The 25,775-nt window shown below is 53.7% G+C and overlaps 1 protein-coding gene across 2 annotated transcripts; it reads right to left on the bottom strand.

Annotated features, from left to right (window-relative positions):
* Positions 1 to 1,241: 1,241 nt before the first annotated feature.
* Positions 1,242 to 24,259, bottom strand: ADGRG3 (adhesion G protein-coupled receptor G3). Of its 2 annotated transcripts, none has more exons than XM_008702587.2 (12): positions 23,887 to 24,259; positions 20,221 to 20,383; positions 13,886 to 14,021; positions 12,289 to 12,435; positions 11,328 to 11,462; positions 10,724 to 10,763; positions 10,480 to 10,571; positions 10,235 to 10,347; positions 7,872 to 8,152; positions 7,587 to 7,680; positions 5,988 to 6,271; positions 1,242 to 4,328 (listed from the first exon to the last, which is right to left on the bottom strand). In XM_008702587.2, the coding sequence occupies exons 1-12, from the start codon at positions 24,104 to 24,106 to the stop codon at positions 4,216 to 4,218; spliced, it is 1,818 nt and encodes a 605-aa protein (XP_008700809.2). In that variant the 5' UTR covers positions 24,107 to 24,259; the 3' UTR covers positions 1,242 to 4,215. The 2 variants fall into 2 exon arrangements, with proteins under 2 accessions (XP_008700809.2, XP_040489298.1); XM_040633364.1 differs by lacking the exon at positions 23,887 to 24,259 and adding an exon at positions 22,527 to 22,929.
* Between the last annotated feature and the right edge of the window lie 1,516 nt (positions 24,260 to 25,775).

Here is a 25,775-nt window from a genome sequence, read left to right as displayed (position 1 = left end):
AAATGAGCACTGTTTTGCATGCTGCTGTTAACTCATGTCCATGATACGGGGTTAATATCTCCTCTGTCTCTTCTGTTTTCACTGAGAAAAGTGTTTTTAGACCCATCCATGGTGCTGTGTGTCCACAATAGGGATCCGCTCTATTCTCCCAATGAGAGACCCCACCCCAACCCTCTTTGCCACCAACCTCTTCTTGTCTACTACAGATAACGCCACACACATCATCAGCCGTGTCCCTGCTAGACCTGTAGGAGTGTTCCTCGCGGGTAAAGAACCAGGAGTAGGATTGCTAAATGAGGGACAGCACCCCATTTTTCTCCAGGCCACGAAACCTACACTCTCCCCAGCTTCCACAAGGCCCGAGAGAGCCTTGTACCCTTGCCCCCCACCCAGCAGTTGACATTTATCTAGCTTCCTATCCTTGGCCCTTGGCCAGTTTCATACAATGAGGGTACAGTGAGGTCCCCCTGTCATCTTAAAGGGCGACTCTGTGATCACCGATGATTTTAAATGTGTCTTCATGGGCTAGCTCGTTAGGTTTAGATAGTTTCTTCTCTGAAATTGCCATTCGAAACCCCAGCCCATTTTTCTCTATTAGGGAAGTATCCTTGTTTTGATTTTCAGGGCTTCCAGATGTTAATCCCTGGTTTCAGGTGTTGCAAATACCTTCCCCCCTCCTGTCCCATGCCTTCTAACGTTGCCTCTGGTGTCTTCCATGGAACAGAAGACTTTAATTTTGAAGTAATTAAACTTACCAGCTTTTGTTCTGATGTTTTGTGCTTATGATTTTTTGTTTGAGAAGTCCTTTCTTGTCCTTAGGTCACAAAAATATTTTACTACATTAACTTTATCGTTTTGCCATTCCTTCGAGAACCTTTACTCTGCCTGAAGCCCATCTCTGGATGAGGAGTTAAGTAGGATCCTGTTTTATTTTTCTTCATATAATGGGCCCCTTTTCCAACATCATCCTCTGTCCCTTATTGGTGATGCCGCTATTGTTGTGCCCTAAGGCCCCCAGATGTGTATAAATCTGCCGCCGAGCCCTTTGTTCTGTTCCCCTGGTCTTCATGCCTATCCCTGCACAGACCCCATGTTGCATTTACCACTATGGCCTTGTAATATCTTTATAACTGCAGGTCCAGTCTTCTTTCTACTCCCTCTTTCATTAAGGTTGACTTAGCTATTTGAGGCCGATATGCCTCCATATGAATGTTAGAGTACATTTGAGGAAGTCTTAAAAAAATCATTGGAAATCTTTATTGGAACTGCATTGTATTCATTGGTTAATTTGGGAAGAATTGTTGTCTTTTGATATTAAGTTATCCATCTGGGAACACAGAGCCAGTAAGTCCTCTTATGTCCTGTACATTTGTTAAAACGTAATGAAAAATACAAGGAATGAAGAAGGTGGGGTGGAGCAGAAAGAACCAGGCAGGGAGGCATGGCAGGAGGCCCTCCTTGCAGATGGCCACAGCAGCCCGGAGCAAAGGTGTGGCTCAGTCACCGTCACGCTGGGCTGGGGGTCCAGACCCGGGGCACCCTCTCAGCCAGGATCTCCCTGAAGCCTTCATCCATTCTGTGGGGGCAGTTACTGCTATGGGGCTCAGTAGGTGAGGAACTGGCCCAGTGCAAGTTGCAGAGGAAGAATGTGGTCCAGACAGGCTGACCTCAGAGTTCCTGCCTGTCAGCCTGGTGCTGCCCACCTCCTAGCTTGCTACTGTGGTCTGTGGTGACAGTGGAGCCCCCTCCATCTGCACTGGGCCTTGGGGTGCATTTTTGCCAGAGCTCCGCCTGGCCTTGGCATGTGCTCAGCTTGGCACTTGGAGCCACTTTCACAGGGACCCCAGGTTATGAGGGACCCCAGCCCCTCTGCCCCTGTCTGGCCCACCATTAACCACATCTCCCCAACTTCCCTCTCCATCAGCACCAGGAAACCCAGTCCATTCGGCGGCTATGGTTTTGTTGCCCCCGCATCCAACTGGGAAAGCTGGAGCCCAGTGTTTCCCTGGAGACTCAGGGATCGGGGCTGAGGCAATAATTCTGGAACCCAGGCAATGCTCTGGGAGGCAGCATGGACAGCCCAGAGAAGCCCAGCTCTGCGTCAGCCCCGCTGGCCCGTAGCCTTGGGCAGGTTGCTGGACCTCTCTGGGTCTCCATTTCCTCCTCCCGCACAGGGCCGGCGCACTTGGCAGGGCTGTGGAAGGAATCTGGAAGGGAGCTGAGCCCTTCATCCCCCTCCCATGTTGCACACAGGTCTTAAAGGCTTATGGTTCACAGAAAGGTACCGCCTGCTCTTTCTTCAAGCCGCGGGGCTCCCTGGTTCCTGCTGCGTCACTCTCAGGGGCTTTGCTTTTGTCACCTCACTTCATGCTCACAGGTCGGGGCAAGAACTTGATGATCCCCATTTTATGGAGGGCGACGCTGAGGCTCAGAGAGGGGAGGTGACATGCCCAGCATCACAAAGCCCCTGAGTAGTGGAGCCAGGATTTGAACCCAGGCTCGTCCCACACGGAAGCAGCCGTGGAACACACAGGTTTGTGCTCAGAAACTCTTGAGATTTTGGGGTGAGGGAGCCCAGCCCTCCAGCGTGGGAAATAGATGTCTGTAAAAGTAAGTCCCCAAACCCAGCAAACTTGTCTGCAAAACCTGATATAACGTGGCTCCGCTGTCGCAATTGTCCGCACACTAGAATTTCTCTTCCAGGAACACAGCGACTTGCATAAACCAAGGGCCTCTGCCTTCCTGCCTTTCACCCATTTGCTGGGTGGGAGGAGGGAGAAGAGGGCATCCATGGGCCCGGGCACTGGGGAGCAGGAGGTGGCCTGACGCCCCAGGGGCTGTGGGGGACTGTCAGGTAATAGCGGCTTCTCACCTCCAGCGGGTGCTTGGCCTTGGCAAAGCACATTGGGAAGGGCGGGGGTGAGCAGAGAAGGTGAGAGGCCCCCCATTGGGAAGGGCGGGGGGGTGAGCAGAGAAGGTGAGAGGCCCCCCATTGGGAAGGGCGGGGGTGAGCAGAGAAGGTGAGAGGCCCCCGTGGTTGGGAACATAAGGCTAGAGTTGGGGCATGACGGTGTGAGGTGGGGCCGGCCAAGGGGCTGCTCTCTTTCTGTTCCCTCCACTCTTTTTTTCTTTCTTTGTGTTGGTTTGTCTATTAATTCTCTCTCTCTTATCTCTGCCTCTATGTTTCCTACTGAGGAGACCAGCTCGAAGTTGCGAAATGGAGGCCCAGCCACTGGAGGTGACACATACCCAAGCTGGGTCTGGCCGGAGACACTCCCCTGGCTCAGAACCCTGTCCGGCCCAGCTCACACATCCGTCTAGTCAGCCAGCAGATATTTATTCCGGGTCTGAACCGAGTCAGGTTCGGGCTGGGCTGAACTGGTGAGTGAGGCCTGCGTGCCTGCCGGAATGGAGCTCGGATCCTGGGGAAAAAGCCTGCCTTCTCTCTGCTCAGCCCCGCCGCTGCTCCCCTGCCTTGCCCCTTGGACCATTTGCCCTCCAGCCCACGGTGACGGCAGATCAGAGGTCGGGCCACATATGGGGCTGTCGGAGTAGGGAGAGGGCCTGCTTGTGGTGTCACACCCACTACTGAATAAGCGGCACTCTCTGAAATTCGGTGTCCCCGGACAGCTGGAGGGTTGGCAGCCCCCTGAACGGCGGGGCCTCATCCGTGGAGATAGGCCCAAAGCTCTAGCCCACAACTGCCCCAGTGCCTGACGGGATGGGGACAGGCAGCCAGAGGGTGTGGGTGGGGAGGGCAGTGGCAAGGGGGAGGAAGGAGAGAGGCCGGGCTCCTTCAAGGGGCAGCACTAGCAGCAGACTCTCCTGTTACTGAGACCAGAAGGTGGCCAATGGCAGAGATGAGCTGCTTTGCTATGAAGGCAGGAGGTGGGGTGGGGAGAGGGGGCGGTGCTGGCAGGGGTCTTCGGTGAGGTAGGGGTGGGGCGGGAGCACTGCTCTGTGCTGGCAGGGGTCTTAGGGGTATCCGAACTGTAGACACCTGCTATCCTGGATTTGTGGACTTTAAGACCCATCAAAGTATCTGGACGGAACCTTTGAGGCCAGGCAGGTCCCACCTGGTCCCCATCTCCTCCCTCCCCAGGCACATTGTCCTGAAGCCCAGAGGGAGACAGGGAGCACCCTGCAGTCACATGGGGAGTCAGAGCTGAGTCCAGAATGTGGGGCCGGCTCTCAGCCGGACCCCACGGAGGCCTCCTATTCATGAGACGTGGTGTGGACCTGGTCGGCTCGGCCGGTGCCGGAAGAGGAGGTCACGGCGCTCCGGCTGGGGAAGTAGAGCGTGGCAAACCAGCAGAAGATGAAGACGCCTGTCGGGAGGGAGAGGACCTCCGTGAGCCTGGGTGCGGACCCCCGGGGGCTGGGCAGCCCGGTGGCCGGCTGAGCAGAGGACGGAGAGCTCCATTGTGAAAGTTTAAGAACGATGGAAACATCGGGCAAAAATGAAACCGACGCCTAAAAAAGGACCAAATAGTAATCTTGGAAATGAAACACGGAGGCCTTGACACCACATAGACCTACACCTATCACAGAATTTTCAGGCCTTCCCGCCAGCCAGCATTGCCTCCGCCGAGCTCCACTAAGGGTTATTACGGGGTGCACACTGGCAGGAAGAATCGGGAAGGTGGGAGATATAAAAATTATAGTAAGCACAGAAATTGATGGAAAAGTCAGAACGCTGTGTGGGCTTAAAAGGAATTTACAACTAAAACTTGAAACAACCATAAAACTACTGAGACGCGTTCAAGGGCAGTTCAAGTGTACTAAGGACCATTGCGTTTGGGAGGAAGAGAGACGTACCGAGGCACTCAACTCAGCTGAGATAACTCAGTAGAGTGAAGTGTTCAGGCTTAAATATTAAGGGTGGCCTCTGGAAGAATAATGACACAGTCTAGTTTCAAGGCACATCTCCCCATCCCTGGGATGTTCCAGACGTGGACTCATGATTCTTCCCCGGGGGACCATCTATGTTCCCCACAAGCATTAGCTCGGTTACTCATCACGAAATCTGATGAGCAAAATACCAGCATTGCCCCAGCGTTAAAGATGATCAGAGGGGCTGAGCGACTTGCTGAGGTGGTGAGTGGAACGAGGGTTCTGGTCCAGGTCTGCTTCTCCCCAGGGCTACCAAACCACAATGCCACCCAGCCTCACGAGGCCCTGGGAGTCAGCCCTGTTTGTGTGGGCCCCCACCCACTGGCTGTGAGACTTTGACCCAAAGTCAAAGCACACCTCATCACTGCCTTCTCAGCGGTTTCTCTTAGTCAGGCTGTGATGTTTCGGAAAGCAGCGTGTATGACACGGTGTGAGGAGTGAAGAGGAAGGGGGAGCCGTCACCCACACCCTGGGCACCTGCCCTTCTGCTGGGATATCAGAGGAAGGACCTTGCGGGGGCAGGGAGCACACATGTCGATCATTTCCTCTCTTAATCACGTCCTTCTGCCACCGCAACTCCTTACAGACTGTCCACGTCATGTGGCCATCATGTCACGTGGCCCTGCGCTCCTGGTCACAGCTGATTGGACCAGAGATGGACACCTTGCCCAAGATGGCCTGATCCGATCCTTGATTCTCCTAAGAACATGGACCGGGCTGAACCACCCGCCCTAGCCAGGGAAGATCACATGGGGTGGAAGAAGCCATTTGGGAGCCTGGGTAGGAAGGGGCCAGCAGAGAGAAAGAAGGAGTTTCCACAGAGAGAAGAAGGTGAGAGACTACACGCAGCTCCAGAGAAAAAAATAGAGAAAGTCTCTGCTTTGGTTTGGGTGGCTGGTACCAGCTCCCAAGAGGTCAGCCAGCCTTCCCACCTTGCAGTCCTTGGGACAGCCCTGGATCTCTGAAGTCAGTACACTTGATTTGAGCCAGCCTGAGTGGAATCCTGTTTCTTGCCATCCACCCCCTCCCCATACCCCCGAAACACCCCCACAGACACAAGGCAACCCATCACCTCCCTGGCCCAGGGGCCTCACCTTGCAGGGAGTTGAACAGTGAGAAGACATAGATGGTGGACAGGCCCAGGGGCGTGAGGATGGCCAGCCACCAGGTCACACCCACCAGGCTCGAGAGGCCCAGCACTGTGAGGAACCCCTTCCAGCTCGGTCCCTGCTCCCTGCCTGTTGTGGCTCTCGGCAGAGTGAAGATCTTCCAGGCCACCAGGCCCAGGACCACGGCACTGAAGAGGAAGGTGACAAGGAAGTACCCGTGGACGGTGGTGTAGAGCGCAGAGTCCGCCGTCTTCTCCCGGAACCAGCACCTGGAGGAGGCAGACGGCCGCCGGGGCTGGAGACGTGCCCCTGCCCGGCAAGCCCCAGGCAGTCTCCCCAACCGACCTTCCAAGACCAGAAAGACCCCTTCCCCCCACTGCCACCCACCAACCCCCCATTCTCCTGGGAAGGGGCTGTCACGAGGCTCCAATCTACCATTTCTTTAGACCAGCAAGGGCAAAGGGGTCAATTTAACTGCAAAGATATGCTTGGTTTACCCCACATTATGTTGTAAAACAATTGAATTAATGACCACCCTTTACAAAGTGGTTGGGATAAGCTTCCAGATTTCTGCTTTCTCTCTCTCTTTTTTTTTTACGTTTTTATTTATTTATTTGAGAGAGAGTGAGCGAGAAAGCATGAGTGGTGGGAGGTGGGGTGGGGGGTGGGGGCTGGGGGGTGGGAGAACTGAGAGGCAGAGGGAGAAGCAGACCTCCTGCTGAGCAGGGAGGACCCTGGGGTCATGACCTGAGCCAAAGTTAGATGCTTAACCACTGAGCCACCCAGGTGCCCCTCTGCTTTTCTTAATGAAGCATGCACCTGGCAGCTCTGTGGATGCCTGCCCAAGGGACATTAGGTGGGTGTGTGACTGCCTGTCTACTGCAGTCCCCACCGGGGCCACCACACACATGTATGTTACCTCCCCGGTCCCTGTGGCCCCTGCACTTGGGACCCTAGGGACAGGACCCAGACCCCACCAGCCTCTGTCAGCGCAGAGCCATGGACCCGGGCCAGGCACCCTGGGAGAAGCTCAGCTCATGCTTCCTGCACTGCAGGGTGAAAGGCCTGAAAGAGTATGTCCATCACCTCCCCCCCATTGTACAGATGAGGAGACTGAGGCCCTGGGAGGGGCCGGGCTAGCCCACATAGCAATTCAGAGGCAGAGCCTAGCTAAAACCGGGCCTGCCATCAACGTTGGGCAGGTTGTGTCCTGCGCAAGGGCAGCTGGCTGAGGGGGCGGGTGGGGCTGAAATCCAGGCTGAGCCCCTGGCATGGCAGGTTGGCAGAGTGGGGGGGTGGGGTATCTTTTTAAATTTGACCAAAAGTGCCCTATGGGCTGCTGGGGCCCAGGCTAGAGCAAGGCATCCTGCCTCAGCTCGCTCTCTCCCTTCTCAGACGCCCTGTCTCATTGCACTTTCTCCTTCCAGTCCTCAGTTTCCCCTCCAGACCATGAGCTAGCTGCAGGATCCTTTGCCTTGACCTACTCTCTCTTCCCAGGATTCCCTCCTCTCCCCACATCCCACCGGCCCAGATCTGTGCAGCCAGGGGCCTGATGGCGCCCCTGCTCGCCCAGCCGGCACTCACAGCTCCAGCGTGGTGACGTTCCTCTGGTCGCGGATGGCGTAGCGGCCGTAGCTGCCCGCACTCCCGGTGCCGAAGACGATTAGGGCAGGCAGGCCTGGACACAGCGGGACGAGGTATGGCATCGCTGGGGCTCCCTTGGCACGTTCTCCTCCAAAATCCCCTCCAGCTGCCCGTCCCTCAAGCCCTGAGCCTGTCAGAGAGGGAGACACCTCTCCGCCCGAGACAGTTGTCCCTCCCGCCCCTGCACGGCCAGCCATGCTCTCCGCCCGCCCGGGCGGCACCTACCCCAGCCCACGAGGCTCAGCTTCAGGAAGTAGTGGCCAAAGTAGGTGTTGAAGACCTTGATGACCAGCAGGTAGAGGTGGAAGGCTTCCAGGCCCATCCAGGTGAAGGTGCAGAGGAGGAAGTAGTGGAAGATGCCCCCCCGGGCCCGGCAGGCGGCATCCCGCGGCTCAGGGCCCTGCCCCACATTGACGAAGAAGGTGAGGTTCAGGAGAAACAAGCTCACGCTCAGGGCCACGTGGATCTTGGGGGCATCTTCAGACTTGAACCGCAGCCGGTAGAACCTGCCGTGAGAAGGGCCAGTGAGAGGCGGCAAGGGGCCGGGCCGAGCTCTTCTCGGGGACGACCTGCACCCCGGCCTCCCCAGCCCACCTCTTCTGGTCCGCCCCTGCCAGCAGCCAGAGGGTGAGCACCCTCAGCTCGGGTGCAGGAGCTCTGTCCTGGCCCACAGGGCCCTGGCGGGTCCACGCCCTGCCGGCCTCAGCCCTCCGCTCCATGCTCAAGCCAGACCGCACACTTGGCAATTCCCTGAATGCATTCTGCTTCTCCACCCCTCCCAGACTTTGTCTCTGCTCTTCCCTCTGCTCTCAATGCCTTTTTCTACTCTTCCTTCAAAATTTCCCCGGGCATTTCCTTCCATGGAAGCTGTGTCTGAATGCCACTTAGCCCAGGCTGATTTGGAAGTTTCCTGCAGCGCAGGGTAGCCCCCTCCCCTCTGGCCCTGACCCTCTGGCTGTGACCGAGGGCTAGCACAATAGGCAACAGGGGGCCTTGCGTGCATTGGTTGGGTGACTGGGCTGACCTACAGGGCACAGAGGCAAGAGGAAAGGACGGCGTAGGGAGAGTGAGGCCCAGAGAGGGATGGGGACTCACTCCCTCTCTGTGGAGCTCCCTCTCTGAATTCCTAGCAAATCAGGGCCCGAGGGCTCTCACTGGAGGGATGGGAGCCCAGGGTGCCTAGATGGGAGCATGAGGACTCATGTCGACCCCACCTGAGATGCCAGGGCCCACCCTTGACAGTCGGTGACGAGTCCTCCTGGCACGCCAAGCCCGCTCACGAGCCCCAGCAGTGCAGCCAGCTGGGTCATGCTCAGCTTGCCAGGTGTGGGGCTGTGCTCCAGGCCCAGGCTTGGTCGGGGGCAGGGGCGGCACTGCTCACACTCACGCTTTACTCTGACATGGAGGGGGTGAGGCTGCAGCCCAAGGCTGAATGGTGACAGAGGCAAAGAGGTACGTGGAGAAGGGCGGTGGGAGGGCCCCAGACAGAGGCGGAGATCCCAGGGCTGCTCAGGCCAGCCACGGGTTGGAAGGCTGGGGCCCAGGGCAGCTTGGGGCATGCGCTGCTCTCACGGGCTCCTTCCAGCTGGCAGTTCCTGTGGGTCCCTCAGCCCTGGCCGGCACCCGGAGAGCCTGCATAGCCACACTGATCTCTGCCTATCCTGCCTACCCGCTCCTCCTCCTGGAAACAGACCTGAGTCTCCCCGAGGAACACCCTTTCCCGCTTGCAGCCCTGATGTTTGGGGGAGGTTGGCCTTTTGTTTGCTCACACCTGCAGGCACATGACCTGGCCCAGCCAATCAGTGGAATCCATTCCTTGACCACAGTGGCCTGTTCAGTCATGGGCACGTGATCCAAGTTAGACCAGAGCAAAACTCAGCTCTGGTATACATGGGATAAAACTGCTTGGAACCACACACACACACACACACACGCAAATGCCTGTAAAAAATTATGGAAGTTGTATTCTAGTTGCTAGCACTGTACCAATGTCAATTTCCTGGTTTTGATATGATACTGCAATTATAGAAAATGTTATCACCGGGAAAAGCTGGATAAAGGAACCAGGCGACGGTATACGGTATTCTTGTAATTTCCTGCTAGTCTATAATTATTTAAAAATAAAATGTTAAAAGAAAAAGTCTTCAGTGTTGGGATTTCATTCAGAAAATTCACTGCCTAGGCAGCTAAGAAGCTGTAGGGCAAGCCTGGGGCTCCCCAAGTCCCCCGAGTATGAAGACGCTGCTTGACATGGCTGACAAAGGAGACAGCAAAGCTGGGAGAAGCAGAGGGACAGCAAGTCCTGGGGACATCTTTTGAGCCCCTGGATCCAACCATACCTGAAGTGGGCACCGTTCCATGAACCACATATTTCCCATTGTGTTTAAGTGAGTTTGACTTGAGTTTCTGCCGCTTCCAACTGAAATAGCTCTGACACATTTCAACCCTCAACCTCATTTTATAGATGAGGAAAGTAAGGTTTGGGGAGGATATCAGTAAAATGCTGCACAAGCAAGGGGCTTTCTAGCCTGCCTTGTTCCCACCCTTGAGGACAAGAGGGAGATGAGGGGGCGGGGGGAATCACCCACCTTAGGGCAGCATAGAGGACAATGGTAAAGGCCAGGAAAATCATAGAGGCTCCACAGCCAGCCTGGGAAATGCGAATGAGGGACTTCACGGTGTCCTGGTCCAAGATCGGCTTCTGTGGGCGACCCCCCCGAACCGGGACCCCATCAGTTGGGAGCCAGGTCCCACACATCCCAAAGGTCCTGGCCCCTGCCAGGAAGCCCCAGCGGCTCCAGAACTGCTAGGATCAGGGTGGGTGGGCCGTTACCAGCAGCAAAGCGAAGAAGGTCAGATGGTCACAGCGACACACAGTCCTCTTGGCTCTGAGCTCTGTGGAGCAGCCGGTGGAAGACCAGTCTCCTGTTGACCGTGGAGAGGAAGGGAGGGGAACATAGGAGAGTGTATGGGAATATGGGGGAGTGGAGGATACCAGAGAGGAAGGAAGAGAGGGGAGGGGCCCCCACCAGTAGAGTTCTGCCCCCCCCAAAGGAGCCCACACCCTCCCTGCCTACCTTTAGTCGCATCCCAGAACACACAGTTGAGGGCCATGTTCTGAAACCAGAGAGTGGGAGTCGGGGTGGAGGCAGGGGCAGGTTGGGAGGGAGGAGAGGAGAGTGGGGGAGGGCAAGGGAGGGGTCAGTGTGCCCCACCCCCATCCCGAGTGTGCTTGGGTAGAAAGCAAGGCTCACCCCATGGATCACGCAGGAACGTGAAATGCAACATTTGGTGTGCATGGATCAGCATGTGAGAGGTGTGGACATGGTGTGGGGCTGTGGGGGGGAGGGTAGCTTGTCTGGCACACACAAAAGTGTGTACCTTTGGGGGAGCATGTATGTGGGCGGGTGTGTAATCCTGTGTGTGCGCTCGTGGGTTTGCCAGGTCCTCGGTGCACCTCTGTAAGCATGAGCGAGAGGGTGTCTGGAGGTCAAGGGGACATTGGTATGCAGGTGGCACGTGTCCCTGGGCCCACTCGTGTGTATGGTCTTAATGGCTTCCGCAGGTGGATGTGAAAGGCTGGGAGGTGCAGAGTCCTATGCCTGTCTGCCCATATGCTTGTGGGGGACCACCCGCCTGTCTGCCCCATAGCAGCTGCCAGGCCCGGGCCAGGGAGCTCACGGGGGGTAGGTGCTGGTGGGAGAAGGTGATCTCCAGAGGCTCAGCCAGCCTGCTGACAGGTATACTGCCCAAACTCAAGCCCACCAGGCGATTGTTCAACACGTGGCTGCCATCCTTCCGGCTGAGCTGGGGGCCCTGTGGAGGGAGATGAGGGGCTGGGCTTCAGAAAGGGCTGTCCCAACCCAGCCCTGTTGGGGGCTCCTGGGAATCCCCAGGATCCATGGCCCTTGCCTGGAGAGTAAAGCCTGTGGCTAGGGGACCAGGGGACCAAGGGGTCATGAGCAACCTTCTTCTTGCTGCCCCCTGCAGTCTCCTGCCTGGGCTGGATCGCAATGGGCCCTACACCGCAGCCAACTGGTCTCAAAGCCATGCACCCAGCAGCTCTCCATTGCTAGCCCCAGAGCCCCTCCGCCCTCTTAGCTGGCGGAGCGCAGGGCTGGAAGAAAGATCAGCCCCAACTTGAAGGCAGCGAGTGCCTGCACCAGCCCTCACGGTGCACCGCATCTACACGTGACTGGACTACACACGTGTGAGGAGGCGTGCCTGGGACACGTTTGCAAGAACGCAGGTACACTTGCTTGCATGGACACAGTCACCCAGGAACACGCACGATTGCATGTACGCCAGGACTGTGAAAGAATAGGCATGTTTGTCCATGCACAAGGACACACAAGGGGACATGAACGCTTGGGATACACATACAAGTCCAAGGACACTGGTGTGTGGGATGCAGACACCTGAGTGTGTGTGACCAGTGCGAGTGTGCGGTGCACGGACTCCAGAGACGGAAGTCTGGGCTGACCTCGGGCTGCTTTAGAACACTGTGCAGGCTCACACCTCCTCCATCCCCACTGGGACCCACAGCGAAGACTCCAGAGAAGGCAAGCTGGGACGCAGGTCCCTGGTGAGCTGAGCGTTGACCCGCTGAGCTGCCCTGAGCCTCCTCCAGGCCTCTCCTCACCTTGAAAAGATTCCCTGGACCGACGTCCAGGATGGTGATGGCCAGCAAGACCTCCGACCTGTTGCTCTGCAGGGATTCGAAGAGGCTCCTGGGCAGTCGGACTCTGTCGGGGTATGCGTGCTCATCCTCCGTCACCTGCCCCGGAACCTGAAACCACAGACCCCAGAGCTCCCCTCTCTACCCCAGGGCTCCAACCCCCCACGCAGTGTTCCTGCCATTCCCCCACTTGGGAGGGGAAACTGAGGCACTGGGCGGAGGGGCAGCACCTGAGGGCATCACTCTGAGAGGCAGGACACCTGGGGGCACACTGCTAGCTCGGCTCTGTCCAGGCTGTGAGCCCACCGACAAGCCACAGCGCTCACGGACCCTCCGTTTTCCCACTACAGAGAATGGGGCTAATCAGGTGCCTGCGTGACCACCCGTCAGGGTCAAGTGCAAAGTGGGCTGTGAAGTTCAGTCTGCAAGTGTGAGGGAGGGTCGGCTGTGGTGCACGTTAGGCCAGCGTCCTGCCAGTCCCTGTGCTTACACAGGGCTTTGGGGTCATCGTGTCTGGGTTCTGACCTGGGAATAACTGGGAAGAATAAAGTCCCCAGGAAGAGAGAACGCAAGAGAAGAGGCGGAAAATACAAAACTTCACACGGAATGTGATTTCCACCTCTGGCCAACAGCAAATTTTGTAAAAGGGAAGAATGGTTAAAATAGTAAAACAAATTTCATTGGTGATTTGTTCATTCTTGACCTCACTGGTCCACTGGGGCTGCAGCGGGTCCCACCGGGTCCTGCCTCAAAGGCATCCCATGGGTGCTGGAACAGGAGGAGCTGAGGGTTGGAGGCGAGGGACCCAACTTTCTCCTTCCCAGTCCGGACCATTGTCAAAGGACATGGGGTGATCTCTGGGGCCATGGGGTGCCCCCACGCAGAGGGCTCAACAGCTTGGGTCACATTAATCAAGGCGCTATCTTACACGTCCCCTTTTCCAGACAGAACTAGAAGGACCTCAATGATAGCCAACTTGCCTGCTGCCCGAGCTTCCACCTGCAGCTTCACCCCTCAAGGGAGTCTGCACCCTCCCTGCACCCAGAATTCCCTGTGCATTTTCTCCTATAACCTTGAAAGTGGGCAATACTGTCACCATTTTACAGATGGGGCCACAGAGGCTTAGAAAATTTCGGTCATGAGCCCAACATTACATTAGCTGGTAAAGGGCAGAGCTGGGACTTGAATCCAGACCAGTATAAATCTAGAGCTCATCTTACAGATGAGGGCTCTGGGGCCCAGAGAAGGGAAGGGGTTTCCTGGAAGACCGTTAGTGAGGGGTGGGGGGTCTGGGACTGGAACCCAGATCCCCTGACTCTCGATTTGGCAGTCTTCCGAATTGTACCAGCCTCATGCCCTGGGTAATCTGTCATCAGGATCCAGCCATCCAAGCAAGTCACTCGCACCTGTTAGCAAAGTGGCAGAGAGCTATCAAATGGGACATGTGAGCGATAAGCTTTGGTGGGCACCAAGCACAGACCAGGAGTCCCTCAGAATTTTGAAAAATACGTCTGAGGGAAATGGAGCCCAAGCCAGCCACCAGGGATAGGGAACTCCTCACCTGGGAGGACGTCAGAGAGAAGAACAGGTCTTCTGAGATGCTGGTGCTGACATTCTGGACAGCAGCCTTCAAAAAAGACATATTCACTGTGTTCGAGTGACTCTTCACCAGATGGTACTCGAAATCCAGCCAGTACCTGCAAAGGGATCAGCGGGCAGGTACGGTCTTGCAGTCTGAGTTACCCACTCCCCTGGTCCCCAGCCTGGATGACGGGAAAAGTGATGCCATGGGCAGCCACTATCAGGCTCTTGGGGTGGGAGGGGTGACCCAGAATATCAAAGGAAGGACCCTGGGATCACTGCAGAGGCTGGCGTGGGAGCAAGCTAGGCTGGTTCAGGGGTATTCCAGAATGTGGTCCCTCTGAAGAGTATGTGTTTGTCTTTTTCTGTAACAAAATATATACAACATAAAGTTTACCCTCTTAGCCATTTTAAACTGAACAGTGCAGTGGCATTGAATACATTCACCATGTTGGGCGACCACCACCACCATCTAGTTCCAGAACATTCTCATCACCCCAGAAGGAAACCCTGTCCCCATGAGGCAGCCACCCTTCCCCTCTTCCCCCAGTCCCTGGCAAACACTGAGCTATGAATCTGCCTATTCTAGAAGTTTCATATAAATGGAATTGTACGGTCTCTGGTCTTTGTGTCTGGCTTCTTGCATTTAGCCTGTTCTCAAGATTCATCTCTGTTGCACAAGCATTGCGTGGCTGGACCACATTTTGTGAATACATTGATCCACTGATGGACATTTGGGTGGTTTCTGCGTTTGGGCTGCCATGAACAGGGCTGCTTGGATTCAAGCCCAAGCTTTTGCTTGAAGACTGGCTTGGAATTCCTTGGGGCATGTGCTTCGGAGTGGCGTTGCTGGGTCACATGGTCATTTGACGCCTCACTTCTTGAGGAATTGTCGGAGTGCCTTCCACGGCAGCAGCTGACATTGTCACCACCCACGTTTCAGGGTGCCCATTTCCCCACATCCATGCCAATGCCTGCCGGTCTTCATTTTGTCTTCTTTTGTTTGCGATTGTAGCCAACCTAGTAAGTGTGAAGTGGTACCTCGCTGCGGTGTGACTTTGCATTTCCCTCATGGCTCATGATGTCCAGCATCTTTTCATGTGCTGATTGGCTCTTATATATCTTTATACATTCCTCTGAGTATCTCCAGCTGTGGGACGACAATTGTGCGGCATGAATGCCAACTCGCACTTACTGAGTGCTAACTGCATACTGGGAATTCGGTCTTTGAAGGCTGAACTCTGCAGCAAATGACTCATGGGAACGGAACTGGTGTTGGAAGCACACGGAACACAAAAGTTAATTGCCATTTATTTTATCACGGTCCCTGTGCCATTAGCTAAAAGCAACACTCCGCCCCCCACTCCCTCCACACCCCAATCTCTGTGGTATTGAAACTTCTCCATGGCAAGAGCTCCTTTTCCTAAGCTGGGGTCCTAAGACGTGCTGCCTACCTTTCTTTAGCAATTCTCATCAGGTGAGGGCTGAGGTAGCAATGGGAGAGAAGGAGAAGCAGACACAGCCAGACCGAGGCTGTTGGAAAGGAGTAGCTATGGAGGGCTTGCCAGGGAGACAACAGGGAAGCTTTATTTTCTTTTTTTTTTTTTTTAAGATTTTATTTATTTATTCGACAGAGATAGAGACAGCCGGCGAGAGACGGAACACAAGCAGGGGGAGTGGGAGAGGAAGAAGCAGGCTCATAGCGGAGGAGACTGATGTGGGGCTCCATCCCATAATGCCGGGATCACGCCCTGAGCCGAAGGCAGATGCTTAACCGCTGTGCCACCCAGGTGCCCCGGGAAGATTTATTTTCATATCATTTTTGAACAGTTGCAGTTACCAAGGGAAGAAACCCAAAGAAACCACAGAGAAAAATATTGTACCATATAAAGAGAAAACCATGCAAATACGTGCAAATGTGCTTGGGTGGGGTGGGCCATTAGAACACCAGCCAGCCAGAAACAGCAGGATGAGATTGTTGAAATCCATTGATTAAGCTACACAAAGAGTCTAGCTTTATTTACCTTCTAAAAATCTAAACAAAGTATTGTGACTTGCACTGTTTCCAAATATAATAGTGAATTATAATTATATGTATATGTACTTAATTGTATTTCTCTCTATATATAGATACACATTTACGCATAGATACAAGCACGTAAAAAGGTTTTGGCCTCACAAAACAATGCAATTCACTTTCTTGAGGGAAGCTTTCCTGATTCAGTTCTCAGAGCACTTTAAAACATTATTTTAGTTGTGAAATGTAACATGTACTCCGAAAGTCTAAAGCATAGATGTAGAGTTGAATTTTCAAGGACAAAGTTGACACCCGTTTAAACATCATCTTCTTTGTCTGATATTAACACAGCTACTCAGATATCTTTGGTTCGTGTTTGCATGATACGTGTTTTTCCACACTATCCCTTTTTTTTATATTGTAAGTGGTGTGAGGTTCAACACCTTGCCTTCTACCTAGGAGGGGATATCTTGATCTTCTCTAGACCTCTGAATGCCCAGAAAATTCCCTGAGATGATGGGCCCCTGAACTCTCGTGGGGTTTATTTCCCATCCTCTAGTTCACATTTGGTTTCCTAAGGCATCTTAACTACTTGCCACTTTCTGCTCATCAGATCCAGTCCACGTGGTGTGGCCACTATAGTGGACCAGAGTGATGCTTTGTAGAGTGTTAAGATTAGTAAGGTCTCAGGGAACTAAATGATGACAGAGATCAGGAGAATTGACCGAGCCCAGAGAAAACTGTGGCAGTATACTGTTGGCTCTGCCAGGTAAAAGTAAACCATTTCCAGTAGCCCTTGAAAATTGGTATAGAGAATAATGCATTAGCCATGGAACGTATCAATTGCCTGGGGTTGGGTTGGTTTGTTTGAGGAAACATACTCCCCTGGAACAGCAGCTGCGGGTGGACTGCACACCTGATTAAGTGTAGGATAGTCCACAGGCATTCCCCAGCATCCACCTGACTTCTGGTGAGTTAAGATAGGCAGTTATGGAGTTACAATAGGCATCACCACCCCTATATCTCTCAAGTCCTTTATGGTGGCATTAATTGCTACAGTTCTCCCCAACGATGTACTTTGGTTTCTGGTTTATTATCTTGGTAAGGAGAAGATATTCCAGGAGTTTCCATTTTGCCCATCAATGAGATGCCCTCCCAGAGGCAATTAAATGGAGAAAGAATTCTTTTCAATAAATGGTGCTGAAATAATTAGACTGCAAAAATTAATAATAATAATCATAATAATATAGTTAAACATCTACCTCACACTGTGTATAAAAAAATTAACTCCAAATGTATAACCTAATTATAAGAGCTAAAACCACATACGCTTATAGAAGAAAACAGAAAATCTGTAGCTGGATGAACATTTCTTTGATATGCTATCAAACACAAAGACACATTTCAATTTGACTTCCTCAAAATCAAGGGCTTTTGATCTTCGAAAGACATCATTGGGAAAACAAAGAGACAGGATATACACTGAGAGAAAATATTTGCACATCAACATCTGATAAAGGACTTGAATCCAGAACACATGAAGAGTTCTTAAAACTCTGGGCGCCTGGGTGGCTCAGTCGGTTATGCGCCTGCCTTCAGCTCAGGTCATGATCTCAGGGTCCTGGGATCGAGCCCCTCATCAGGCTTCCTCCTTAGCAGGGAGTCCGCTTCTCCCTCTCCCTCTGCCCCTCCCCTTGCTTGTGCTCTCTCTCTCAAACAAATAAATAAAATCTTTTTAAAAAAAGAATTCTTAAAACTCAGTCTGAGAAGACAAAATCCAATTTAAAAGAAGAGGGAAAGATTTGTGTAGTCATTTCGCCAAAGAAAAGGTGCAAATGGCTAATCAGCACATGAAAAGATACTCAACATCACTGGTCCTTTGTGAAACACAAATTAAAACCACAGTGAGCTACCACTGACACTCACCGGATGGCTACAACCAGAAAGACCGACAACGTTGCAAGATAGTCCTAGAACTACGGCCCTTTTTCATGCTGACGCAAAAGCAAATGATACACTTGGAGGAAGAGTTGGGGTTTTTTTATAAAGTGAGAATATCAAATATCCCAGCAATTCTGTTCCTGGGTATTCACCCAAAAGTAAGGAAAACATACATCTACAAAGATTCGAATTCAAATGTTCATGGCAGCGTTGTTCACAATCACCAAACTGGAAACAATCCAACGTCCATCCATCGATGAATGAATAAACACAATGTAGTGTATCCACACAAGGGAATATTACTCAGTAACAAAAAAGAACAAACTATTGATACATGCTAACGTATGAATATAACTCAAAAACGTGTAAGTGAAGGAAACAAGACTCGAAAGACAGTATAATGTATGATTCCCTTACAGAAAATACCCAGAGAAGGCCAGTCTACGGAGTAGAAAGCAGATGAGTGGTTGGCTGTGGCTGGGTATGTGGACAGGGATTGTGTGCAAACAGGCATGAGGGTCCTTTGGGGCTGATGAAAGTGTTCTTAAAATGATTGTCTTAATGGTTCCATTCACTTTATCATATACCATAAATTATTCAACTGTATTCTAGCAGCGTACGTCACTCGAACGGTAGTACACAAATTGTACCTTCATAAAGCTATCAGAACTAATAAAAAGAAATGAGATACCACTGAGCCTTTCCAGAATGGCGAAAATTAAAACGACTGATAATACCAAGCATCGCAACGATGTGGGGGAACTGGGACTCTCGCACGTGGCCAGTGAGAGGAGCAACTAACGTAGCCTCCGTGGAAAACTTTGGCAGTTTTCGCCAGGATTCATCATACATCTACCTGCGACATCAATGCCACCTCTAGGCATTTATCCGAGAGAAACAAATGCATATGTCCATGAAAAGACATGTACAAAATGTTCATGGCAGCTTTATTCTTAATCGCTCCTGTTAGGGATGAAATGTTTGTGCCCTCCCCGCAAATTCGTATGTTGAGATGGGCTGATGCCCAGACCAACCTCATGGGGTTGTGAAGATAAAGGATGTAACTTGGGTAAGTGCTAGATTTGGGAACAGAATCTAGATCTTCTGACTCCAGATCCCCGCTTTTTCCAAAGTGCTTATCCCCACCGTAAGGCAGTGCAGAGAGGAGCTCCCAGAACAGCCTCCCAGAGCGAAGAAGCTACTGGAACAGCTTTGGGGAGGTGGGATGGCAGTGTTTCCAGGCCACTGAAATGATGCCGTTCCATCAGATTGCTGTCCTAACCCTGAGCCTGAGAACACAGGCTTTTCATTCATTTGTTTGTTTGTTTCAGCAAACATGCATTGAGTGCCAGATAGCTTGTCCTGAGTATCTTAGAATGATGGCCAACTTTAATTTGAAGGGAGAGGAGGGGAGAGACGTGAAAATATTTTTGGAGTTGATTCTTCGAGATGTTGTATTCTAAACCCCTTCTTCTCCCTAATCCCCATATCTCTGAACCTTTTGGACTTATCGGTCTCTTGGTCTTATTGATTCTTCATCATATGGAATTTCTAAGCCATCCCTCCTTTCCAGATGTACAGTGCCAATTGGTGGTGATGATGGTAGTTCAGGCTTCACCCCTATCCAGACCACTGTGGTTGCATCCTACCTGGTCACGTCTCCTGCATCACCATCCTTGTACCCTTCCCTGAAACCTGAGCACTCTTTCTCAAAAGCAAAATTGACCATGCTCTTCTTCTGTTTAAAATATGTCCTTGCTCTGCCCCCTCCCACATTGGTATTGCTTACCTGACCCTTCACACTTTGGTCCCTGCTATCCTATTCTAGCCTATCCCCTACCCAACCCACCTCCCCAGTGTTGCCTCCACCCCCCGCCCTTCACCCTTTCACATTTCAAAGCACCGTCGTTCTCCCCCAAATACTCTCTGAAGTTCTGATATCTGTAGCCCATAACATTGCTTGGATCCAACTAGAAAACTCCTATGCAGTCTTCAAAGCCTTTTCGGGGGTTGCCTCCTCTGTGAAGCCTTGGCAGGCTTCCTTCCTTTGAGCTAACCTGGCATCGTGTCCACCCTTTTGTATGATCGCACTCTAGGATCATCATCATTTGGGCCCGTGTCCGACCTTCCGCAGTGGTAGGGATGGGGGCTGTTTCATCTCTGCATATCCCGGATCAGAAAGGTCTCCGTGAATGGATCGGAGGGTATGTGGGTGTCAAAGAAGAGGGTGGAAAGGTGAGATGGGAGCAGCGTTTTCAGGAGCCATAGGGGCTGAGAGCTGTGGCCCTTCTTAACAGCCTCCCTGCCACCCTCCAAGGAGCCCCAGGTTCCTGCCGTAGCTCGCAAGGCCCTCTTACCTCTGCAAGTTTTCCAGATTACAGGGTTCATTCCCAGACTGAGTGCACTTTGTGAAGCACTCAGCAGTGCTCCCCAGGTGGAAAGATTCATACTGGCCCTCATTGATGGACCCCAGGCAGACGTTTCTCGGTTTCTCAGTTTGGCTCCTAGAATTTTCCATACCTGAAGGAGGGATGCAGAAGGTGTGAATGGACTGGGTGGGGAGGCAGCAAGGGTAGGTGGTTGGGGCTAAGAGACTCAGGCTCCAGGGTCTGGGGATGTGGGCTAGAATGCCAGTTCCATCCACTCACACTAACTATGTGTACTGGACTCACTGTCCCTGGGGCCTCAGTTTCCAAGGCAAAAGGAGATACGACACCCCACCTCACAGGGCCAGTGGGATGCTTTGGGGAAGTGTGTACAAAGCGTTTGACAAATGGCTCTGTAGATTCAAAGACTCATATATTAGTCTTATTACCCTCTACCACCTCCTCCGGGGAGTCTGCTGGGCTTTCCACAGTGTTCCATATCAGACATTCCAAAGCCCTTGTAACTGTGACCTCATGGGCGTATTCTGTCTCAGTTTGCCTCTTTCTCCTACATTCTCATTATGACCCTCACAGGCTACCTCCTGGGGTAGGGAGCGAACACAGAACACTGAGGGCCCCTAGAGCACAGTGACTCGAGCAAGGTCACCAGCTAGCGGGAGGCAGCTCCAGGACAACAGACCAGCTTTCGTGACTTCTAGTTCAGTCCCCCTTTCACCTGGTGTGGGGGATGGAATGGAAGCTTGGAGTCACTTACCAGCTGTGTGACCTCAGGCAAGTTACTTAAACTCTCTGAGGCTCCATCTTCTCATCAGCCAAATGGGACTAATAATACCTTCCTTGTGAGTTTGGGGGAAGATTAGAGACCATTCACATACATAAAGGATCTAGTTCATAGTAAATGTTCAAAGAGCCAGTATCATTTACTCCAGGAGATGAGAACTTCATTGTAAGCCTATTTATATCTTCGTGTATTTACATTGGACGTATGTATATATCTACATAGTTACCTGTCAATAAAATTCATACATGCACAGTTTTTTAAACTGTACACAAGGACACAAAATGAAAAGTCGAAGTCCCCACAGCTCCCAGCTCACACTCCAGAGTTCACCACCAGCGACAGCTCACTGCACAACCTTGTGGAAATTTGCTATACATAGGCAAGTATTTTGATGTAAATCATTTAAAAATTTACGTGAATGGGATCACTTGGCAAGCTATCTTGAGGAGCTTTCCACACCAGCCCCTGCTGGTCCCTCTCCCTGATACACGTGCACACTATTTCACCAGGTGGGGTTGCACTTTCTCAACTGGTCCTCTGTTGGTGGACTTTTAGGATTGTCACTCTTTTTCCCCCCTATTTTGAACAATGCTGCTTACACCTTTGTCAGCTTGGGTTAAGAATTCATAGAAAACATTACAATCCTAGGAATTTCTGGGTCAAAATGTATGAGCTTTTAAAAAGGGGTAGGTAAATGGGAGCCTGGGTGGTTCAGTCGGTTAAGTGTCTGACTCTTGGTTTCAGCTCGGGTCATGATCTCAGGGTCCTGGGATCGAGCCCTGAGTGGGGCTCTCTGCTCACTGGGGAGTCTGCTTCAGAGTCTCCTCTCTGCCCCTCCCCCATGTGTGCATGCTCGCTCTCTCAAATAAATAAACAAATCTTTTTAAAAAAGATATTCATGACACTGTTTAATGGGAAGAAGCAAATACTGGATGACCATGCATGTAATAGGATCCACGTTTGCTTTTTAAATAAGGAGGAAGAGGGAGAGAGAAGAGGGAAGAAGAGGGAAAGGAAAAGAGAGAGGAGGGGGTGTTAACCGAGTCTCCCTCCTGGCCTGCCATGAAATTTCAGCACAGTCATATATGTGAAGCTTTTGGCAAGTACAGAAAAGATGACTATCTTTCTTGTGATTATTTTCTGAAGACACTGGAAGCATTTAGCCAAGAGAGAGAGCGCCTGGCCTGGGTCTGGGTGGGATGATGCCAGTCCCCATCTCAAGACCTGTGCTACCCTCCCCTACCCCGCTCTGCCCCAGAAGCTGGCCTCCAGGGACCACCTCAATCCAGGTTCAGGTGGGGAGCGGGGGGCCAGAAGTCAGGGAGCAGTACCTGCCCCTCCCCACGGCTCACCACCAGGGAGGGGCCTGCTTCCCTCTGCCGTGGCCACGGCCTCCTCAGCGCAGAGCCCGGCACACACAGAAGCCCCGTCAGTGTTCTCGGAATGAACGGATCCATGGGCAGGCCCATGAAGTCCACCAAAGAAGGAGACTCACCTCTACGTCTAAGCCTCTCAAGGCTCCTCACGCTATTCGAATGGCTGGCACTTTGCCCAAACACCCACAGCGCCATGGGTAAACTCAGTCCCTCGGGGGAGCCTTGAAGTCCCCGCCGGTGTAGTTATGGCTTTTGCGAAGGGCCCGGCGTCCCCGTGATGCCCGCTGAGACCGGTCAGTAGCCACCACTGGTTCTTGAGTCAACAATTCAGTCAAGTGCTGCCGGACAGCTCACTCTGCCAGGAAGGCAACACCGCCGTTTGTCCTTCCGTGAGCCGGGGACTGAGCCTTGCACTTCACCGACTCTCTCAACATTTGAAGAGAAGATTCTTTGTGTGTGTGTAAGATTTTATTTATTTGAGAGAGAGAGCATGAGAGAGAGAGCGAGAGAGAGCGAGCATGAGCAGGGGGAGGGGCAGAAGGGGGGGGAGAAGAGGGCTCCCCACCGAGCAGGGAGCCAGACATGGGGCTCAATCCCAGGACCCTGAGATCATGACCTGAGCGGAAGACAGACGCTTAACGGACTAAGCCACCCAGGCACCTTGAGAAGAAGGTTCTTTGAAGCCCGAAGAGGTTGATCCATGTGCCCAAAGCCATGTGACCCCCTGCTGGGCAGGCCTGCAGGATGCTCACTGATCAAGAACAAACAGGAGGAGCACTCAGGCCACTGAGATGGGAGCACTCCCTCTGCCTGAGGGAGTCCCTGCCGACATCACAGGGCCCCAAGGAGGGTAGCTGAGAGCTGGCCAGGTGGGCCAGGGGTGGGCTTGGCTTTCCCAGCAGAGAGGATAGCCAAGGGCAAGGCCTGGGGTCTCAAACTGCTCTGGAGGACCACCGCATGTGTGTGTGCAAAGCTTATGGGAGGAGTGGGGGGGAGTCTTATTCCTGGCTCGGGAAACTGGGGACTGGGGGGCCATTGCTGGGACAAGGAGAAGGGAGCTGGTGGCGGGGTCAGGGTGGAGGGAGCCAGACAAGGGGATGAGGGAGGACAGTACAAGCCCCAACTGGCCTCAGCCTCCGGATCATCCCGACCCCCTTCCCCAGAAGCTCAGAGGCCAGCTGGATAAGGGAGTGTCCAGGGCCCACCTGTGTCCCAGAGACGGGCCTGTCAGGGAGCCACAGCCCAGAGTAGGGGGGGAGCTCTGTGGGGAGCACAAGACACCCGAGACCCAGCGCTGACCCCAGTTTATCAGGATGACAACTAACTCAGAGGACGAGGGGAGAGAAGGGGCCGAGGCCATCGGGGTGGGCTCTTGGATGGACATGCTCTAGACACCCCACCCATACCCACTTCCCTGTCCCCGGCCCTGGGTCTCCCAGGCTCCCGGGGCTCCCAGGGGATGAGAAACCAGCTGCTTACCTGAGGCCCAGAGCAGGAGGAGCGAGAGAAGCAGGACCCCCAGGGCCCTGAGTGTCATCATCCTTGGGCAGTCTGGCCCACGCTGGCCGGAGCCCTGTGTCTGAGCGTCCCTCTGGTCCCAGGCTCTGTGATGTGGCCTGCCTCCCTTCCCCGCCCTCCCACAAGGCTGTGTTGCGCTTCCTGTGGCCTCTTTCTCAGCCTTCCTGCACCACACCACCATCAGCTGGGTTGTGAAAGGCTAGTATGGGGAACTGGGCTGCACTCCTGTCTCACCCCACCCTGTGACCACCTACGGAGGGGGCTGCTGAGCCCACACGGGGCTGCTGCTGGGGGCTGGGAAGTTGGGGTCCAGCAGCCACAGAGGCCTCCACACCGAAGCAGACCCCTGGGGGATGTGGACGAGCACAGGCTTTGGAGTCAGGCACACCTAACTCAGACCCTCCTCTCAGTAGCTGGGGGCCTCTCTGATCCTCAGTTTCTTCCTCTGTAAAGCAGGTACAGCAATAGGGCTGTCACGCAGGGCCGTACTGGGGTTTGAGGAGACCCGTAACTTGAGAGGCACAAGCCTGGCTACGGGGATGTGGATGGCGCTCACGCTCCTTCCCTCATGCCTGTGGTCTGAACAAGACTGGGATCAAGCCCAGGCCTGCCGGGGCCTAGGAGGGGAGAAGGACCAGCTCTGTAGGCCCCAGCCTTCCCCGCCCAGACCAAGTAACAGGAGAGGTGGGTTACAGAGTGCAGGAGCATGGGCTTGGGGGTTGGTCCGGCCTGGGCTGACGTCTGTCCTGGCCACTTCATGGCTGGGTGAGCTTGGGTGAGCTGTCTGCTGCTCTGAGTCTCTCATAACACATGCAAAGAACTCATGAGATCATGCATGTGAATTGTCTAGACCACTGGGTGTGGTCCCGGTCGTTATCTCTTTATGATTGTCAGCACTGTGCAATTACCGTCCTACCACCCAGCTGGTCATTGGTGGCCCGGACGGGAAGTGGGAGCAGCAAACACACATGGGGGGGCAGCACGAGGGAAGCGGAGGGGCTGACCACTCGGGCCCCAGCTCTGATGGCTCTGAGGAAGTCGTGTAGAGGAGGCCAGGGCCCTTGGCGTGGACCCACGCTCGCTGCAAGATCAAAGGTAGAGAGCACCCCACCAAGAAGGTGTACCCTCCCAGCATTGCCCCCACAGGGCCAGAGCTAGACGTGCCCTACCGTGGGGGTCTGAGGACCCATCCAGCCCCTTCCCCTTCCTCCCACACCGTGTTCAGACAGGATTCGGTTCCCCACTGGGCTCTCTGGACCTGGGGAGGGTTGAGGAGAGGATGTAGGGTCACTCATGGGCCGTGGGTGGCAGGTGGGCATCTGGTGCAGTGCCCTGGGCCCTTCCTCTGCAGGGAAGGTTTGGGGTCAGATGGGAACCACGGGGCCTGTCCCGCCTCCCTCCCAGTGGCAGCCAGGTGAGGTGAGATGGTAGACAAGGGCTTTGTGAACTGCGACCTGCTGGGCCCACCCCTGGAGACGCAGCCTGGCACCATGGCCCTCAAAGGGGCTCACGGGGTCCTTTTTGTGAAGGAGGGACCCAGAGCGTCCAGCACACCTGGAAAGATAGGACCGGGGGGCTGGGAAAGTGACAAAGATAGCTGGGCAGGGCCAGGGTGAGCACCACTCCTCCTAGGCCCCACCGGGGCTGGGGACGGGCCTGGAGCCATGTACAAAGCCTGAGACCCCCAAATCCCAGGGCAGATGAAACCGTAGCTTCGCTTTCTGCTACCTCCCGCCACTGCGGGCTCATCCCAGTGGCTCCAGGTGGGCTCCAGTCTCCAGGGACAGGGCCTCCAGTGGCTCCAGGTGGGCTCCAGTCTCCAGGGACAGGGCCTCCAGTGGCTCCAGGTG

This window comes from Ursus maritimus, unplaced genomic scaffold (genome assembly GCF_017311325.1).
Source record: "Ursus maritimus isolate PB19 unplaced genomic scaffold, ASM1731132v1 scaffold_19, whole genome shotgun sequence".
In the NCBI taxonomy this organism is placed as follows: Eukaryota; Metazoa; Chordata; class Mammalia; order Carnivora; family Ursidae; genus Ursus; species Ursus maritimus.
The sequence above is the reverse complement of the archived record's forward strand: the minus strand, read 5'-3'. Positions and strand labels throughout refer to the sequence as shown.